The 20,885-nt window shown below is 53.3% G+C and overlaps 1 protein-coding gene across 2 annotated transcripts in view; it reads right to left on the bottom strand.

Moving 5' to 3' along the window:
* Positions 1-20,885, bottom strand: part of PRKCZ (protein kinase C zeta) — a 99,181-nt gene that overhangs the window by 63,556 nt on the left and 14,740 nt on the right. Inside the window, exon 1 of one of the 2 annotated variants that reach the window (XM_020873862.2) lies at positions 14,967-15,213. The exons of the other annotated variant lie outside the window; for it this stretch is intronic. Within the exon in view, the coding sequence (XP_020729521.1) occupies positions 14,967-14,976 (10 nt within the window). The 5' untranslated portion in view covers positions 14,977-15,213. Of the gene's footprint in view, positions 1-14,966; positions 15,214-20,885 lie in introns of those variants that run through there. 2 annotated transcript variants of the gene reach the window in all.

Below are 20,885 nucleotides of genomic sequence, written 5' to 3'. Positions count from 1 at the left end.
AAAATGGGCAAAAGACCTGAACAGATGTTTCTCCAAAGAAGACAGGCTGGTAGCCAATGAACATGAGGAAAGATGCTCAACATTACTGACCACTAGGGAAATGCCAACCAAAACCACCATGAGACACCACCTCACACCCAACAGGGTGGCTCCCAGAAAATAAGACCAGAAACCAACTGTTGGTGAGAAAGTGAAGCAACTGGAAGCCTGTGCACTATTGGTAGGAATGTAAATTAGTGTGGCTCCTTTGGAAAACAGTGTGGTGGTTCCTCAAAGAATTAAAAATGGAATTATCCTATGATCCAGCAATTCCCGTTGTGCGTATTCCCAAAAGAACTGAAAGCAGGGACTTGAAAAGGTATTTGTACACCCATATTCAGAGCAGAGTTATTCACAACAGCCAAAAGATAGAAGCAAACCAAGTGTCCATCAGTGGATGATGGATAAGTGAAATGTGGTCCATCCACATGATGGACGATGCTTCAGCCTTAAAAAGGAGGAGAGTCTGACACCCACTGCAACATGGGTGAACCTCGAGGACATGATGCTAAATGACACAGCAGACATGAAAGAACACACAATGTAAGATCCCACTTCTATAAGGACCTGGAAGGTGGGTGTCAGAGGGGAGGGGGTGGGGAGGGTTTAATGGGATAGATAAGAGTTTCAGTTTGGGAAGAGGAAAAAGTTCTGGAGAAGGATCATGGTGATGGTTACACAACTATGTGAATATACGTTAACTACTGAACTGCATACTTAAAAATGGCTAAAATGCTAAGTTTTATATTAAGCGTATTTTTTTTTCTTGTTGTTCACTTAGTCATGTCTGACTCTTTGCAACCCCATGGACTGCAGCACGCCAGGCTCCCTTGTCCTTGACTATCTCCTGGAGTTTGCTCAAACTCAGGTCCATTCAGTCAGTGATGCCATCCAACCATCTCATCCTCTGTCGTCCCCTTCTCCTTCTGTCCTCCATCTTTCCCAGCATCAGGGTCTTTTCCACTGAGTCAGCTCTTCACATTAGGTAGCCAAAGTACTGGAGCTTCAGCTTCAGCATCAGTCATTCCAATGTATAGTCAGGGTTGATTTTCTTCAGGAATTGACTGCTTTGATCTCTGTGCAGTCCAAGGGACTCTCCAGAGTCTTCTCCGGCACATTTTGAAAGCATCAGTTCTTTGGCACTCAGCCTTCAATATGGTTCAACTCTCACATCTCTGCATGACTACTGGAAAAAAATCATAGCTTTGGCTATATGGACCTTTGTCAGCAAAGTGAGGTCTCTCTCTGCTTTTTCATATGCTGTCTAGGTTTGTCATAGCTTTTCTTCCAAGGAGCAAGTGTCTTTTAATTTCATGGCTGCAGTCACCATCCGCAGTGATTTTGGAGCCCAAGAAAATAAAGTCTGTCACTGTTTCCACTTTTTCCCCTTCTATTTGCCATGAAATGATGGGACCGGATGCCATGATCATGGGATCAAGTGTGTTTTCACCACGATTTTTTAAAACAACAAAAAACAAAGGTGGGCTGGATTTGGTGCATGGGCCATAGTTCTCTAACCCTTTTTTAAAAAGTGCGTCCATGTGATGGTACATTGGCTGGTCTTTAAAAGTCGTCTTGACAAAGTGTATTCAATGATCTGCTTAGATCACAATGTCAAGAAAAATGAGGTCCTGCAGACTGTATGGAAAACTAAACTAACATGATGGAAGTATCTGGACAGGCTCTCTCTGACACTTCAGCCACGTGAGATCTGAAGAGCAAACCGCATGCTGGACACAGGAAACGAGGTGCAACCCTTCATTCCTACATATGCAATGGCCTCCCTGGAGAAGTGTCAGGGGTTTCTTCACAACCACATGAGCTCAGGACTCTGCCCAGTGACCGGGTCCTCCTGTCTGGGAAGGGGCAGCTGCAGAGTAGGATGTCACAGCCTGGCCACGTCCTCCGGGTGGTGTGATGGACCCTGGGGACACTGGGCTTGGGGTCCTGGTCAGCAGGGTCCTCTGTGGTCAGTCACGCACCGTTCACTATAAATCCTCAGGCATTTTTCTTGTTCCCAACTGGGAGAGGATGCCAACGACAGCTGACCACAAGGACTGTAGACCTGCCAGGCTGTGAGCCTGTGGGGACCCCAGGATTCAACTTCTGCAAGTCCCATTCTGGCCGAATTGCATCCCCCTAAACCCAAATGCTAAGTCCTGACCCCCAGTACCTCAGACCATGCCCTCATTTGGAAATAGGGTCGCTGCAGATGTCTGAAGTTAGAATGAGGTCACAGGGTGGCCCCTGATCCGAGTGACTGGTGGCTTTATAAAATGATTCTGAATGATTAAAATACATTGATGTACCTGGCCAGAGTGATTGCTGGTCTGGGATTCTGCACCAAGGCAATGACGAGTCGACCAGAGGGGCTGACACAGCGCAGCCCAGGGGACCCTGCCGCCCCCAGGGTCACTAGCAGCTGCTACCTGCCTGCAGCCAAGCTGAAGATGGGGAGGAATTTTAACTAATGTCTCCATAGCACTGTTAGTAAGCACGTGAGACTAGATTAGAATTTAAAAGGATCCACTCACTGGGTAGCTCCAGAAAGGGCAATTAAAATTTTTCCTTTCTGTTTTATTGCCTGTTTCAAATTTTCTGCGGCCAACATGTGCTTGTGGTTTCAACCAGAAATGCTGTCTAAATACAAACTGGAAAGTCCTGTCTGTCTGATGTGGCCTTTTTGTCCACTCCCGGTCACCACTGTTCCCCCAAGTTGGCGAGTGAAGATGCTGCGGTGGCAGAAGCTTCAGGGGATAGCACACGTGACCAAGCCCTGGCTGGCTCGAGGCCCTGGCAGGCTGACCCACATAGCAGGGCTGCCAGTCCTCCCGGGAAGTGGGCAGCATGTGCAGCCCATTGCTGACCAGTCCCGGGGTTGGGGGACCTTTGGTGTAAGGAGGGGACATCTTCACAGAAGCGCATCTGATAAATGCCCAGGGAGACTGCACCTGAGATCAAAGCAGGCCTCCTCCAACCTCCAGCACAAGAGTCTGTGTACTGTGGGGGAGGACAAACTGGGGGGGGGGGGGGTCTTCATGGAGAGGAGGACAGTATGGAAGAGGAGGGGAGGGATACGGGCTGGGAGGGGGTGGGGAGGGAGACAGGGATGGGAGGGGATGGGGAAGGAGATGGGGTGGAAGGTGGTGGGGAGAGAGATAAGGGTGGAAGGGTGAGGCCTGCAAACCTCCTGGCATGAGCTGCCTTTGCAGAGGGAGGTGGGGGTTGGGGCAGCAAGGGCCCCCGAGCCTGGCGAGATGGAGGTGGGGAGTCATGGGTAGTCATAGCCCAGGGAGAGCCCATTTACAGGCTCTGTCAGCCTGTAGGGGCAGGGTCATCAGGTAAGGGGGCGGAGCCTGGGCCAGGTAGACCTGGAGAGGCTGTGACTGTCCTCAGGTCACAAGAGAGGGAAAGAGCAGGATGGAGGTAGTAAAGGCCAGAGAAATAGAGGGCACAGAGAAAGCCGCTATTCAGCCATGGCTCTGCCCCAGCAGAACAAAGGATGCCTTCAGGCCACGTGTCCAGGCGGCCAACACGTGCCAGTCACCAGGCAGCCGGCCCCTTATGCCGTCCCCGCAGCCCACCTGCAGCCCCACCTCAAAGCCAGGGCTCCCCCCACGGCTGCCTGGACACTGCCTCCACCACTGCCCCCAAGGCCTCCACGCCAGGCATGAGCTCCCTGGGGGCACAAGCTCCCTGGAGGCTGGCAGGATGGGATGATCCTGCCCCATTAGGTCACACATCCTTCCTCAGGGAGTCACTTCTCCACACACGGGGGCAGAAAGATGGCACCCCAACCCCCTAAATGCTGGCTTCAGAAGAAAAACCACCTCGGCTTATTCATTTATTCTTCCCACAAGTCTTCATGATGTAACACACACACTGCTCAGATACCTTGTCAGAGCCCTGTACTAACGAGAAGAATTTCTGGATGATGAGATAAGACCAAAAAAGTCCCCTCCCCTCCAAAAACCCCCAAATTATGCAAGAACAAGGGAATCATTAAAATGCTTTTGAGCAAAGGTCTTACCAGTGGCTTGTAAGTGCAAGGACCACCTGGCATCTCAGGTCCCTGTCAAAGGTGCTAACACTACTGCTCTCTGGGAGGCAGGGCTCTGCCCATCTGTGGGCACGGTCAGCCTATGACAACACCATGACTCTAAGCTATGAGGTGGCAAACCTGTCTTTTATTCTGTTTCTCACAGAACTCTGTTTAAGAGCAGATGAGAAGATGAAAGAGTTCTCAGGCTCTGCTGTACAACATGGGAATACGGTTAACACCCCTGAACCACACACTAAAAGTGGTTAAGATGCCCTGCTAAGATGACCAAAACCCAGAACACAACGGCACCAGATGCTGGTGAGGACTGGAGCAACAGAAACTCTTCGCTGGCTGCTGATGGGAATGCAGATGGTGCAGCCACTTGGGAAGACAGTTCAGAGTTTTCTTATGAAACTAAACACAGTCTTACCAGACAAGCCAGCAGCCACACTCCTTGGTGTTTACCCAAAGGAGCTGAAGACCATGTCTGTACAAAAACGAGCCCTGAGATGTTTACAACAGCTTTATTCATATCCGTCAAAACTTGGAAGCAATGAAGGTACCTTTCAGTGGGTGATGGACAAATAAACTGTTCTAGCCAGACAACGGAAATATTATCCAGCTAAAAATAAATGAGCCGGATTTCCCTGGTGGTGTACTAGTAAAAGATCCACCTGCCAATGCAGGAGATGTTGGTTCAAGCTCTGGTCCGGGAAGATCCCACATGCCACAGAGTAACTAAGCCCGTGCACCACAACTACTGGGTCCGTGCTCTAGAGTCTGACAGTGGCAACTACTAAGCCCATGGTCCACAGCAAAGAGAAACCTGTGGACCACGATTAGAGAGCAGTTCCGCTTGCCACAACAAGAGAAGGCCCATGTGCAGCAACGAAGACCCAGGGCAGCCAAAAATAATTTTTTTTAAAAAAGGAAATGAACCATTAAGTCATGAAAAGACATGGAGGAAACTTAAATGCATATGACTAAGTGAAAGATGCCAATCTGAAAAGGCTACATACTGAATAATTCCAACAGTAAGATAATCTGGAAAAGGCAAAATGCTGGAGACAGTTAAAGACGAGTGGTTGCTGCGGGAGGGGTGGCCAGGGGAAGCACAGAGGGCTTTCAGGGCAGTGAAATGCTGTGTGAGATACAACAATGGTGGGTACACATCACCGTACATTCGTCCCAACACACAGAATGCACAACACCGAGAGTGACCACCAGCATAAACTGTGGGATCTGGGAGATGTAACAAGGTACCCTCTGGTGGGGGTGTCGATAATGGGCAGGCTGTGTGTGTGGTGGGGCATGTATGGGAACTCTCTGTATCTCTCTCAATTTTGCTGCAAACCTAAACTTGCCCTAGAAAATAAAACCTTTTCTTTAAAAGAGAATCCTAAACAGGATTGAGACGGTGATTTTTATGTCCTGTGTTAAGCGGCGACGGCTGACTGAAGGAGATGCATGAGGGACGAGGGGGCCGTGGGGCGTCGTGGATGCTCTGGAGTTGGCTGCTCCCAGCTGCTCTGCAGGACTGTGACCGGCACCTCCATCCCAGCTTTGACACATCATCACGTTTGTGGGCACAAGTCTACAGCAGGGCCAGGGGCTGCTGGTGCATCTGTGTGACTCACTGTGCTTCACACACTTCTAGAAATACTGAGTCAAGTCACACACTGTAAGCATCTCTAAAAACGACAGTGTGAATGAAGGTAACACAAAATTCATGAAGTGTGCATCTATAATGAGGACCTGGACAGCAAAATGGTAAATGCGTGATTATCATCTCAAAAAATACTTAAGATGAATCACTGCATGAGAAAATTTGAAATGTTCTAAAGTCTTACAAGTCAAAAATGAAAGAAACTGAGGTTTTTCCAAAATTAGAAAACAATCCTAAAAATAGACGTGACATTTCCAATAATAACTTTTTTTTTTATGGGATAGAGTTCTTTTTGGTCATTTAGCTCCAGCATGCAAACTCTTCCTTATGTGGGATCTAGTTCCCTGACCAGGGATTGAACCCACACCCTCTGCACTGGAAGTGTGAGGTCTTAGCCACTGGACACCAGGGAAGTCCCTCCAATAGTAGTTTGTGGGGGTGAAAAAAATTTTTTTCTAAATGGCCCAAAAGTAAACTTCTGTCAACTATACCACAGGAAAGTGAAAGTCCCTCAGTCGTGTCTCTTTGTGACCCCATGGACTGTAGCTTGCCAGGCCCTCCTCCAGGTCTTCCCAACCCAGGGATGGAACCCAGGCTTCCCGCACTGCAGGCGGATTCTTCACCTGCTGAGCCACCAGGGAAGCCCAAGAATACTGGAGTGGGTAGCCTATCCCTTCTCCAGCGGATCTTCTGACCCAGTAATCGAACCAGGGTCTCCCACATTGTAGGTGGATTCTTTACTGTCTGAGCCACAAGGGAAACCCTATACAACGGGAAAGACTGAAGTAATTATCTTTGCGGTTTGTCTATAGGAAATATTGCAAAACTGTCATTTGAGAAGAAAAGTAAAGTGTTTTCACCTAGAAAATACTGGGAGAAATATATTATAGGATCATGCCAAGCAGATATTTAATGATGAGTCTAATTAAAGTAATTTTTTTAAGATTTTGGGATGCTGTTCATATTTTAAAAGTCATCATTTAGCTTTACTTCTCATACTAAATACAAATGCACATACATGTGTAAACGCAAAGTGCAGAAAGTACAAGCAAACAAGTGTACATGTACCAGGCTACTCTTCATGCAGCAAAAAAGGGTAAACAAAACACACACTTCCTCCTTGGGAGAAGGAAAAAAGGAAAAGGCAATCCACTCCAGTATTCCTGCCTGGAGAATCCCATGGGCAGAGGAGCCTGGAGGGCTACAGTCCATGGGGTCTCAAGAGTCAGACACAACTTAGCGACTAAACCACCACCACCACCAAAACACACACACACACACCTATTTTTTCAAAAAGAAACACAGGAAGAATAAGCACAAAAGATGAATGAAATTGGTTGCACATGGGCCGAAGGTACATGACTAGGAATCTATGTGCAGAGTTTTTATTTTTGATTCAATGCATGTAATATCACAGAATTCCTCAATAAACAAAGATGGGGACATACCCTAAAAGTGAGTGCAGACAGAAATAAATAAACCCAGCTGACCATTGTATCGACAATACCCACGGGGGCCATGGGGCCCAGGTGACCCCCCAGGAGCCACACTTGAACTGAACCCATGTCAGGGTAGCTGAGTCCAAGGACCAAGGCTGCAAGGGAGGCGTGTTGGCATGTAGGCAGGGCACACGTGTCCTGATGCAGCGGACTGGGGCCAAGGAGCCCAGGAGGCCTGGAGCAGGTGTCTGGAGCCAGGGCAGCTCTAGTCCAGGTGGGAGCTCAAGGGTCAGAGCACGAGCCCAGGCCCCACTCCTGGGTATGAGGGGCACAGAGAGCCCAGAGCTGCCACCAAAGGTCCCCTCCACCCCAAGGAGGCCAGGTCCCCGGAGCAGCTCCAGGCTGGACGAGGACTGTGCCTGCTGGTCCCAGAAGCAACTGTACCAGAAAGTGGGGACCCCCTTAAATGCTGGGGGAACGTGCCCCACACTGGCAGAAGCCACTTCTGCAGGCCATACCAGCCAAATGCAGCAAACTGGAGCCTCAAAAGGAACGATGAAAATGAATTTTAATAAACTCACAATTCAGAAAAATCCCAGTCCACATGGATACAATGTTGGTTTTAAACAGGAGGGCAACAGGGGACAGCTCTTCCTTACAACACAAAATGCCAACTAACACTGGTAAGGGCTTCCCTGGTGGCTTAGCAATAAAGAATCTGCCTGTCAATGCAGGAGACATGGGTTCGACCCCTGGGTCAGGAAAGATCCCCTGAAGAGGAAATGGCAACCCACTCCAGTATTCTTGCCTGGGAAATCCCATGGACAGAGGAGCCTGGGAGCTATACAGTCCATGGGCTTGCGAAAGAGTACAACACAATTGAGCCACTAAACAATACCACCACCAGGAAAGGGAGTGACGGAAAGAGAAACCAGCTACATGAGTGCCCCAACGATAACAACCCTCCCACAGAGGCCGACACCATGTGCGGCAGACACACAACCCCAGCCTCCATCCCAGACCTCCCCTCATTCCATGGACCTGAGACACTGGTGCTAGAAGCGGGACCACAGAGTGGGTGGCACTGGCTTGGAAAGGCTGCTCCGGATAACAAAGGATTTGGAAAAAACGTGATAAACCGCACAGTGTGGTGAGAAGAGGAGGAGTACATGGTCCACATGGTCTGTTCTGAGACTCGGTGCTTTCAGGAGAGCAACACGTGGAACGCTAGCCTGGTAACAGGGTGTTTAAAGTTGGTCTCTGCAGTGTGACAACCCTCACCACGGCTTCAGTCAGTCCTGTCACCGTGCAGGCGCTCTGCCCCTGCCCACGTCCTCAGGACTGCTCCAGGGAGTCACCCACCACTAGGCTCACCCATCGACTGTGAACAGCAGTGGGTACTGCTCTGAAGTGGGCAGCCTGGGGAAGTGGCATTTCTGAGCTGCGGGGATCAACCAGCTGGGACCCAGTGTCCGAGTCGCCCTCTGACCTTCTCTGATGACTGTGCATCTCCTGCCTGCAGTCAGGTCACCGGGCAGCTCGAGGTCGGCCGCAGCAGCAGCACTGACACCAGGGAAATGGGCAGGAACGACATCGGAGAGTAAGCTTACACATTCCGAGCACTCAGGCACCTCCAGTGCAAAACCATCACTGATGCTTAGTCAGCTACCCCCCCCCACCAAGTCTCCTGCAAACTCACCCCGCACCGGCCAAGGGACACATGGCACCAGAAGAAAGGTGCCCCTGCCTGGTTGATCCTGGATGGCTGCTCGGCAGCCCCACCTCCCCACAGGGTTACCCACTCAGGTTCCCTCCCCAGACAGCACCAGAGATGGAGGTGGGGGAGGCAGCCAGGGTTGAAGGGAGCCACATGAAGCCACTCTGGCTCAGGCCAGAATATGCCTGGGCTCACCTGGGGCAGCACTGCAGTGTCTGACCTGGGGACTCGCCTAGAGCCGTGACAGCCAGATCAGCCTGTGTCACTACCACCACTTAACAGGAGGACAGGTGGAAGAGAACTGACCGTGCTCGCTGGGAAGACCCTGTTTCCACGGCTGTAGCTGTGCTGCCCTCCACACCCTCTAGCCCTGGCCACCTCTCCCGGACGATGGGACTGAAGGAAGTCTGTGTCCCTGACTGTGGGGGTTGGAGAGCCCCCTCCCTTGCCCCTCCACGGGGGGGCTCCAGGCCCACCACCCACCACTGAGCACCCAGCATCACCCTACTGGCCAGGGTCTAACCCTTCTGCTCCCCAGGCCCATCTGACAAGCTCCCAGTGGTCAAAGTTGGAATAATGCAGACAAGAACAAAATAGGAGCATGAAATTACCATCTGTGAGTCCAGACAGACCAAATAAATAAGGAAATGGGCGTGACATCAAACACCTTGAGTAGAAAAGTCCAGGTAATCCATGTGGATACCCCCTCCCCTCACGGTGGGTTGTGCTGACAACCTTCCTCGGAAAACAGGGTGAGAAGGGGAAAGAGGGACTCTACAAGTGGACACCTGACAGAGATGCCTCAGCCAGGTGTGCAAGGCCACGTCACCTGGTGATGTGAGCACAAGTGAGAAAGCAGGTGCCCTGGTGTGATGTGATGAGCAGGGTGGTAGTCCTGTGGTTCCTCCTGAGGCCCTGCCCCAGTCTAAGCATGAGAAAAACATCAGACAAAGCCCAGCAGAGGGGCACTTGATGGACACCTGGCCAGACCTCCTTCACAGGCCAAGGTCACAGAGACAAGGGGGGTCTGGGGCCTGTCGCAGCCAGAGAAGACGAGCACACGTGACGACTGACGTCACGTGGGGTCCTGGGTGGGAAATGAGGAAACTGGATGAGGTGGGACATGAGCCCATGGAAACACACCAACACGGGATCATTAGCCATGACTCACACACACACGGTGGTACGGTGTCCTGCACCACCATCCCGACCCTCCCTAAATCCAAGCCTGCCCCCAAACATAGTGTATATCAACCCACAGGCAGAGCTGGGCTGGGAAGAACCACAATGTACCAGCTCTGCCGCCTCCAGCCACCGGGGGCTCCCCTGCTCACCCTCACCTCTCTGTCAGCACCAGTCCTTGTCCCATGGGCACTTGGGCCCTTGGAAGCACTGATTTCCAACATCCACACCCACCCACAATCACCCATGAAGGCCTGGCCAGCCAAGGTTCTTCTGCACAGTTTTAACCATCTATTAACAGAAGGTGTCCAGGCAAACAGCAGCAGGAACACAGTCATTTACTATGTTCCTTCCAAGACCACAGTCAAAGGAAAAGAAACACTGATAAACCCATCACAGCAAAGAGGAGGGGGGTGACGACATCACGTGGAACCCCGGAAGGCAGCCACCCAACTGTGGTCAGGGAGACGGGACAGGGAGGAGCCCCGGAGGCCATGACTAGGAGACTCCTAGACTCTAAGGAGAAGACCCCCATGCTCACCTGGGCAGCAGATGGAATGAGGGCCCGACCCAGGGGGACGGTGGCAGCCTGGTCACACAGTATGAGACCCCAGCCTCCTGGGAGCAGCCCAGTGGGGATACCAAACTGCCTGTCCCTATGGGCTGGTGACCGTGGGTCACAGGGGCCGAGGGAAACCTCCTGGCAAAATAAGCTGAGAAAAAGAACCTGGGTGGACATGGAGTCATGGGAAGGGATGAAGAACATGTTTAGAATGAAGATACCAGCTCCTCTTTCACCCACCTCCCCTCTGCTCAGATGGCTATGAGTGCCAGGGCCTCATTCACGAACTAGGTCCTCCAAGTGGTGGGGACTTGAGCCCACAATCACACTCCATTTAAGAGGGTCTGAGTGGGAGCCAGACTCTCAGCAGAGAGCCTGGACTTGGACCCAGCCTGCGGAAGATGAATCCCAGCTCTGCCAGGCACAGCTGTGTGGTTTGGGAAAATGATCTGACCTCTCTGTGCCTTGGGTGGCATTCTCTCCACAGAACACAAACAGCAACAAGTGCCCAGAGAGGATCATGAGGACTAAAGCGTTCATGTGTGTGAAGTCTTAAAGCCATCAAAGTGCTCAGTGACTCACTGTGTATGACGGCGCCTCTCGCCACAATTAATAACCTCAAAGAAACACTATGATCATCCAACTCTGAAACAAGGGCAGGACAGTCTATTCCAAAACGAACCTTCAGAGAACAAAACAGAGCTCTTAAAAAATAAGGACAAAACAACACACTTAATAGATGGTTTGGACAAGAAAAATTAAAGGTATCACCTAGAGAATAAAACAGAAGTGGAAAACAAAATCAGAGAACCAGTCCAGGAGTTCCAACAAACCACTGGTGGGCATTCTAGAAAAGGGTACCAGAGGGAAGTGAACCATCAAAGGAATAACTGACAGAAGTGTCCCACCAGGAATGCCTGGAGCGTCCATGCTGAAAATTCCAGACCAGGAAACAAAACACCTCTCATCAAAGCACGTCGTCATGAAACTCGAGGATATAGGAATCAAAAGATCCTAGAAACCTTCAGCAGAAAAAAAATCCCACAACAATCAAACTGGCCTCTGACTTCACAATCAGACCAGAAACCAGTGGGCCGTGGTCAGTCCCTTCAATGTGCCAATGGGGGCGATTCTAACACAGGCTTCCATACCCAGCTAAACTATCACCAAATGTTCCACTCGGGTAGACGTGCTTCCACTCCAGCCCTCAAAAGACTTACTCTCCTCTCCCTCCAGACCCCTTTCTCAGAACGTATCTGGAGAACATCTTAACTGGAGATCAGGCCAAGAAAGGGGTCAGGGGGCAAGGCACAGAAAGGTCAGGTCATTTTCCCAAATCACAGGGTGGAGGATGGACCAGGATAGAAGAGGCAGATACAGAAGAGCAGTGGGAGATCCACAGGATAAAATCAAAGAGAGGTCCTGGGTGTGCAAAGGAGTGCTGCCCATGTACTGAGAAGATTATGGGAATATTTCAGGCAGGACTTCTAGAAAATTCTATGGAAGAAAATCAAGACAAGTATCAATAGCAAGAGAAACTACAAGCTGTGCAAGACAGGAAATATGACGCTGGTGGCTCTTAAACATTTACTTGTGCATTGAGTTGTTGTTTAGTCACTAAATTATGTCTGTCTCTCTTGCGATGTGGTGGACTGTAGCCTGCCAGGCTCCTCTGTCGCTGGGATTTCTCAGGCAAGAATACTGGAGTGGGTTTCCAAATCTGTCTGAAGGGGATCTTCCTGACCCAGGGATTGAACCTGTATCTCCTGCTTTGGCAGGCAAGTTCTTTACCACTGAGCCACCAGGGAAGCCCCATGAATAATCTACATGAATGTTTATGTCATCCACAAGACATAAATGGTCAGTGACTAAACAACCCCACTGGGGGCAGAGGGAGGGAGTGCTGCACTGCCGTGTCCAGAGACACAGCAGAACAAGTAACACCTCTGACAGAAATGCAAGATTCAGAAATGCAGAAACATATGCCAAGGGTGGGGGAGGGGCAGTGATATCAGTTTTCTCACTTCAAGCCACATGGACTATTCAGCACCTTAAAATAGAAATATATAAAACTCAAAATTACATTTAAGATGTGAAAACAATATATCATGTGAACCACACACAGAAGCATGTCCCAACCAGGACGAGATGTCCACCCTGTTTGACATGACCTCATTCCAGCCTCCTGACAATCCCACGTCAAAGAAAAGGAAACCAAGGCACAGAGCAGGGGGTCATGCGGCAGGTGACCAGGGCAGCCCTAGGGTGCTGCCCACACACAGAGATACTCCTTGCTGCTGCAAATCAACTCTTCAACTTCCCGCACAAAACACATGAAAAAGAGCAACCTTTAAAAAGACCAGACACGTAACTACCAAATTAAACAATAAAACACAAACTCAGGGTCCCCCCAGCTCCAGCATCCCGGGCACAATTTCTTGTTCACCCCATAAACCATTACGGAGTAAAATGAAGATGAAGCAGCCTCCATGGCCATCAGATAACAGCCTCCGAGATAATCTCCAAGAAGCCTGGTTAGTTGTCAACTTGGATCCTCACCCCTCCTGACCGGAGGCCTCTTGGAGGACAGACTTGCAGGCTCGTGGTTTGGCAACTGGGGTTGGGGGTGATGAGGTATGGAATCTGACTGGGCCCAGGCAGAATGAACAAGGTGGCCTACTCCACATTTTTTAGGATGATCCTAAAAATAAACCACCACGTTCACAGGCATGGCGGGGATTCTGCAGTGCCACCTCCCGAGTGAAAGATAACAGCCACGATTTGGGGACCAAAACAACTTGAACGCTGGATGAGTAGCTGGTTCAGGTGGCTAATCTTGGACAAAACTGTTCCTGCCCCTCACATAGAACAGCCAGCTTTTACTGTCAGAGAGCCTGCCTGGTGCCCCACCCCCACCCCAGCATGAAACACATATCTGACCCTCCTGGAGCTGTGGTACCAAGTGCTACCCACCCCCCAGAAGCAGAGGCCCAGCAGCACAACGCATTCAGCAAGGCGGGGGCCAGATCTACTGGCTCCCCACCCCAAACGTGCCATTCCCAAGAAATACAGGGAAATACAGAAAGGAATTAATCTCTGTTCTTAGCCATAGATACAGTGACATGACACCTGGAAGGAGGGTCTGTCCTCCAAGGGCTGGCATCACCAGGCCCTGGCTCTAAGGGCAGCGCTCAGGATGGCCCCCTCACCCTGGGCTGCCCCACAGCAGCAGGAGACACGTGCCCCTGGGCCTTAGGACATTCAGTGGGGCTTGGGGCCTGAGCCAGGCACCTGCCAGTTGGAGCACTGAGAAGGCCAGGACTCATGACGATGGACTGACGTGGGCCCTGCTTCGTTCTAGGGCATAGACACAACCCCCAAACTCACTGCACAAATATGAAAAGGGACAAGACAGGAAGACGGGGATCTTCTGAAGCAGGCTGTCTCTATGGGGCCCCAGGCCAGCGCCCAGGGAGGGGGCCTGAGGGTGGCATCTGCCCAGGAGGGCTCCTCACTGCTCCATGTGACCGACTGAACAGCAGGCAGCCTGGAGGTAAAGTCAGGAAGGTTACAGAGCTCACGCTCCTTACGTAAGTGTCAGCGGCTCTCAACTTTGTGAAGGCGGTCCATCGGTGGCTGACGCGGTGGAGACAGGAGTGGGGAAGCCACACAGATGGGACCAGGACACGGATACAGGTGGGCCCCACCACAACCCCACCTGGCCGCGCCAATGCAGACACGATGGCTATGGTTCTGGGGGGCTCACTTCTCCAACCTGTCCCCCATTCAAGGCTTTTACTAAACCCAGCTGAGGCGCTGGGCCCTGAGGCCATGTCCTGGGCCCCCAGGCAGCCTGCCTGCACCAAGGGTCCCACCAGCCCTGCACGGGCAGCGCGTGATCACATGAACGGGAACAGGCCGAGACGGCCCGGAGAAACTATGACACAGCTAATTTCTGCTCCGTGGCTACACACATGCGAGCAACTCCCGCTCCATCTCCCTTGCCACGCACCCCTCCAGTGCATCCCAAATTCTGCGATTTATCCAAAACAAACGAGTCACCCCCGCACCCCGGACTGGTTGCAGAGTGGCCAGTATTTCAAGGGTCCTGCTTCTGGGGGAGAGGTGGCCCTGCCTGGACAGCCTCCCGTCACCCCAGCACCATCCACATGCAAGGACCTGCTCCCCACCAGCCTGGTGGGGGGCTGCCTCCTGCTGTTTTTGTTTTTTACAAAAACATCTTGCAAAATGGACGTCAGAAGAGCACCCACATTCCCCTGTCCCCACCAGCAACTCGCAGCCCCAGCATCCGCGTGTACCTCCCACCATGTCAGGACGAAGAAGCAGAGACCCAGCCGCACTCGCTGCCGACAGCCCAGGGCCAGGTGGAAGAGCCACACTGACACGACCCGCTGTCCACGGGACTGCCAGGGCCGCAGAAGCGCAGCCGCTCTGTGGACAGGGCTCAGGGCGGGGAAACAGGTGCCGGCCACGGTCAGCCTGGGCGGCCCCATCTCGGTAGCTGCCCACACTCGGGCGGCAGCGACGCGAAGCGCTGAGCAGGCAACGCACATGCACACTCGTGGCCAGGCCCTCCTTGGAGGAGCCCAGCAGCAGGACTCTCAGGAGCGAGCGAGCAGGGCCCCCGAGCCAGGGTGTCGGATGAAAACGAGGCTGCTCCCGGAGCCAACCAGCCGCCAGGCCTCGGGCACACACCGTCCATCTCAGGGGGCGCATTTCCTCCCCCACCCCCGCATCGGCCGCATCCCTCGCTGGGCAGGCTCTCCTGGGGCTTGTTTTTCTAAAACCTGTCACCCCTCAGTGCTGCTCCCCCCGCGGCTCAGCTCGGAGCTGCGGCGGCCACATCCCTGCCCGGGCCAGCGGCACCAGCGCGCCTGGGTCTGGAGCATCCGTGCAGCAGGGAGGCTGCGTCCGGACACAACCGCTGCCTGCATGCCGCCGGGCGATGCGCATTACTCACCGGGCTTTCTTCTCCTGCCTCCTCGGCAGATTCTTTATGCTCTACGGAGCGGTGGGCGTGAAAGAAGGCATCCTCCTTCTGCGAACGCGCGGACGCTGCCCTCTGCTCCCCGTGGGCCCTGACAATAGGCGGGGGGTTCACACACTAGGGCAGATGGATATTTAAAGGAAGGCTGGCCGGCCCGACCCCCGCCTCTCACATCCCTGCCTCCTCATGTCTCCAGGCCCGGGTGGTACCCGGCTCCCCGGGGAAGCTGGAGCCGGCAGCTGAGGCACCGACTAAAACATGGCCTGGATGCCGAGGAGCTGACGTCACGGGAGCACAGCGTCTCTGCGTGGAGATGGACCTCAGGGGCAGCAGCTCGGCCTCTGAGTCTCCCGGACGCAGCGTCTGTGGGGAACAGACCCAGTGGGGCCCCAGCCTGTCGCACGCCAGGATCGCTGGCCGAATGGCAGTGGCTCCCGGATTGTGGGTGACCTCTGACCTGCATCTGCAGAGGCCAAGAACGGGTCCAACACAAATGCTCACAGGTCCCAAGCCCCCGGGTGCCATGGCTGGGAGGAGGAGAAGAGGGAAGGCCTGGTTCTGGTCAGGGAGGTGAACTGGACCCGGGTCGGGAGGTGTCTGGGTGCCGCTGCTCCTCTGAGGGGTGGGAGTTGGGGAAGCAGGAAGGGCAGAGATGAGGGAACAAAGTTCCTAGAGAGATGAGTATTGGGGCGACCAGCCTGGAATCACACCCACTCCAGCCTGAGGCAAGAGGTGGGCCCCCAGCAGGTGGCCTTGGTTGTGCTGGCTACGTCCAGAGAAGACCCTCGGCCCCAACAGTCACTCTGGGCTCCCCCATGTGACATCTGGTCCTTGCCAGCTTCTCCTTCCAATTCCAAAATCACAAGGGGACTCAGCCGACCTCCCTGGACCCCCAGGAGCCTATGCTGACCCTGCCTAGACCCCCAACTGCCTGGGCTGACCTGTGCAGCCAGGCTCCACACTGGGGGCCCAAGAGGTCTGGGAAGCTTCTCCCCCTAATCTCCAGGTGACACCAGGGCTGGGAAGGGGAGCGATCCTTCTGCAATGGGTTCTAGGCAGGTGGCCAGCTCAGGAGTCTACACTTATCTGTGTTCCCAGCACAGAATCTGGCCATAGCTCTGGGTTCAAAACCCAGCTCCTTCCCTCACTCTGGCCTAAAGTCACCTGGGAGAGTTGAGTCATCAGGTGATGGCGTCTGAAACTCAGGTGACTTCGGAAGCACCAGTGGAATAGAAGGTCCCCAGAAGACACAAGAAACTGTCCACTGACGACACCTCATGGGGACACAGCCCTGTTCCCCACTCGCCCTCGTTTCTGCACGGGGGCTGATTTCACACAACATGGCACATGAATGCTCAAGACACAGACCAACATATTCATTACTAGACCTTTACTGGAAATGTCTGCATCACCCTCAGGCTATCAAACCACAAAATCACAGACCCACCACCTCTACTGGGGGCTTCAATGGGAAACGCATCTACCCCGAGTCCAACAGGCAAACCCAAGTAAGGTGAGCTGGACATCACAGTCACCACCTTTCAGCCCACTCTCCTCCAGTCATTCTAAATGTGCGGCTTTGCAGAGCTCTAGAAAACCCAGTCTGAACTGGGGGACTGTTCATTTTAATGGCAACCTATTTTAGATGGAAAAGTAGCTTTTCTAGGTTGCATATAATTTGAGACAAAGCTGAATGAAACGGGACTTTTAATAAAGCAATACACACACATATAAATACCAGGGAATAACAGGTGTCCGTTACCTTGGAAGGATTCAGTGGTAACCAGTCCAGCCCTGCCAGTTTGACCCCCCACCCTGAGTGCCCCCTGGCCCCCCACCCAGGCTGGGTCTGGCTCTTGTTCTCTCATCCGAGGATGCTGGGTGGCCTTGAGCACACGACGACGGGGCAGCTTGCTCCTTGCAACCCACCAGTGGGGGCAGGGGAGGCAGAGAACTGACCTCACCATGCATTCAGCCCGTTCTTGAAGCCCTTCTAGCTCTCTTATTGCTCACACGGTGCCTGAGGGGGCAGTCACTTCACACAGCAGGGGGAGCTGAGGCATAGAAAGCCACCCCCGCCTGCCCAGAGTCGGGGTCTGGCCCCAGAACACAGAAGCACCCCCTTCTGCGGCCTCACAAACAAGCCTGCATCCACAGAACTGACCCCTGCTTGCCTGGGTGGGTTGCGGCCATGGTGCCTCAGCATGGCCTCTCCTGCACGGGTCTGCTCCTGAGTGGGTGTCCAGCATGCCTGGGAAGCACACAAAGCTTCAGAGCCAGAGAAGAGACAGACAGCAGTTCTGGGCCCACTGGGCGGGGGCATGAGCAAGGGGTGGGCCGCAGCATGAGCCCCATCCTTCTCCACAGCCTCTGGAAAGGCCGCCCCTTCCTCTGCACCCCACCACGGCTCCTGTGGCCCATGCTGACCCCACTAGCCCCCACCTGGCCCCACTCCACGGTCACCACTCCTCTGGGCTTTGGGAGGAACCTGCCCAGGTGAGCCCAAGTGAATGTCCCTTCAGCTCCCCCTACACAGGCTGACTGGCATGTACCTTCTTTAACAGTGGGCTGTGAAAGCTTCCTTGCGGCTGGAGTAGAAAAGGGAATGGCTTGGGGCCCAGATGCAGGGACAGCAGGGGTGGGCCTGTCACCTCCCCAGCCTCACTGATGAGGGGCTAGAGGACTTTGAAAGCCCCAAAGGCCAGGACGCGCAACTCAGTCCTGGGCCACGGGGGTTGGCAGGGACACAACTGTGGGCAAAGCCAGGGGTCAAACAGCCCCTGACCCCCTCAGACTGCACCTCCGGACCAGGAGTAGAGCTGGACAGGGTCCGGGCTCCTCAGGGTCTGACCAGGTACAGTCTCCTTGCCCTGGGCACCAGTCCCACAGGCCAGCCACCCAGGTGACAAGCAGGGTCCTCTGCAGGGCTGCCTGCCTCCAGGAAGCAGGCTGGAGAGGGGCCATCCTACACCAGCCAGTCCACCCGCCATCCAGGGACACCTCCTCACTTGAGCGCGCGGACAGGGCGGGGCCAAGGACACGAAGCACTCAAGCTGCCAGTGCCTGGTTCCCATGGCCTCGAGGGACACCCCCAGCTTTAAGACGGGCTGCAGCGCCACACACCGCCCCCCCAGGTTCAGCTTTTCTCTGAGACTATTAAGGACTGAGAAGCCCTCCTTTCTTCACCCCTTCCCAGTGGGTCACCTGAGCTAGTTCCCTGTGACAAGCTAGCTCCGTGGCTTAGCTCCCTGTGACAGGGCCTCTGGCACAACTCCTCCTCCAGGAAGCCTTCCTGGGGCCAACGCTCACCACCCACAGGGAAATCCTCAAGTTGACGGAAAGGGCTTCTTTACTGCACCTATTCTGCTTTGTAAGCGCCCCCCAGCTGTCCTTCAGGACACACTGAGTGACCGCTCACCCCACAGAGGTGTCAGCATTCTCACAACCACGTCTGATTCACAGCCCCACGACCCCGTTTTATGGGTAACAGTGGGCCCGTCAACTGCTCACTGGTGGAGCCCCAGCCGCCGCCTGGACACCTGCCTGATTCCCAGCTGCACACATGCAGCCCATACCTACCAAGGGAGGCCACTCCACCCCACCCCCAGGCTGGAGTCAGGTCCCTAGCAAGAGGCTCTATGGAGGAAGGGCTGGCTGGAGTGGCCGATGGGGGTCCAGTCACATTGTGGGGAGTGTGGCTGGATGTTAAGGATAGGGACCATCAGAGGGACCAATGGGGCAGTGGGCAGCAGGATGCCAGCGTCCTTGGAAGCAGGGCTGAAGGCCTCGGCCATGCTTATCCCCTGCTGGGCCTGCTCTGTGCTGGAGGACCCACAGTCTGTACACAAGTGGCCAGCACAGGCAATGGGAAAATGTGAAACAGATCTGACTGTATTTAACACAAAAATCAAACATGAACGTCTCCATGTGAACAGAGGCAGGAAGACACACACAACAGTGGAGCCCCCCCACCCACCAGTGCAGGACAGACAATGCACAGAGGGGCTAACACAAGCCTGCTGGGGGCCATGAGGTCACAAAGCCCCTCTGTGCTGCAGCTGTCCCTGTCCAGAGCCAGCAGGTGGCCCCCCCAGGCCCCTGCATTGCCACGTCATTCCTGGGCTCCAGCAATCTGCCCAGAGCCACCACTGGCCAGGGGTTTTGCCTGGCCCAGGGATCTCACCGGCCAGCTCACCTCTCCCCACAAAGACCCAGCCCACCAACTACCAAGACCACCTTATCCTACCAGGCCCCCAACCCCAAAAGCCCCAGAAACGTGGTTCCATTTGGTAGCAGGAAGCCACCCAGCTCCCAGCTGCCACACCAGGGAGCACGGCTCTCTGGCTGAGCCAGTGGCCTGTTCACCTCCATTGCCTGTGCCCCCTAGGCAACACGGGGCTCTACTCACCCAGGAACTGGACGGGAGTCAGACCCCTTTAAAGTGGGCACCTCGCGGGCTCTGCTGACAGTTTACTCTTATGGCGCTTCTACACACACAGACTCGAAAAATTCTTTGTGCTGTGGCCAGAACAAAATTACCAATTCAGCGTTTCAAAAACCTATAATCTCTGCATGAATGTCCACAATACCCGAGATGCAGAAACAACCCAAATGTCCATCAATGAATGAATGGATACGTAAGATATGACAAAACACCCAGTGGAATACTACTCAGCCATAAGAAGCAATGACGCAGTCAGACAGGAAACAAATGATGAGATCAAGGGCTTGAACAACACAACAATCCAAGGAGAAGTGATGGACATACACAGAGAACCACCCCCAACAGCAGCACACATGTCCTCGGGTACACAGGGACATTTTCCAGGACAGACCATGTCAGGCCACACAGTAAGTCTCAATCAAGTTTCAAAGGACAGATATCATACAAACTATCTTCTCCGACCATGGCAGAATCAAGTTAGAAATTAGCAACAGGAAAGAAACATGGAAAATTCACAAATGTGTGGAAATTAAACAACACATTCAAACAACCAATGGATCAAAGAAGAAATCACAAGGGAAATATGAAAATACTCACAGACAAACAAAAACACAGCATACCAAAACCCAAAGGATACAGAGAAAGCGAAGCTAAGTGGAAACTGACAGCTATAAATGCTTTCTTTTAAAAGCAAGAAAGAAGATCAACAGTCTAACCATACAGCTTAAGATCCGAAACTATGTCGTTTTTCAGTGGCTGTTGTGTCTGACTCTTCGCAACCCCATA

The sequence above is a fragment of the Odocoileus virginianus genome, chromosome 11, assembly GCF_023699985.2.
Source record: "Odocoileus virginianus isolate 20LAN1187 ecotype Illinois chromosome 11, Ovbor_1.2, whole genome shotgun sequence".
Taxonomy (NCBI): domain Eukaryota; kingdom Metazoa; phylum Chordata; class Mammalia; order Artiodactyla; family Cervidae; genus Odocoileus; species Odocoileus virginianus.
The sequence above is the reverse complement of the archived record's forward strand: the minus strand, read 5'-3'. Positions and strand labels throughout refer to the sequence as shown.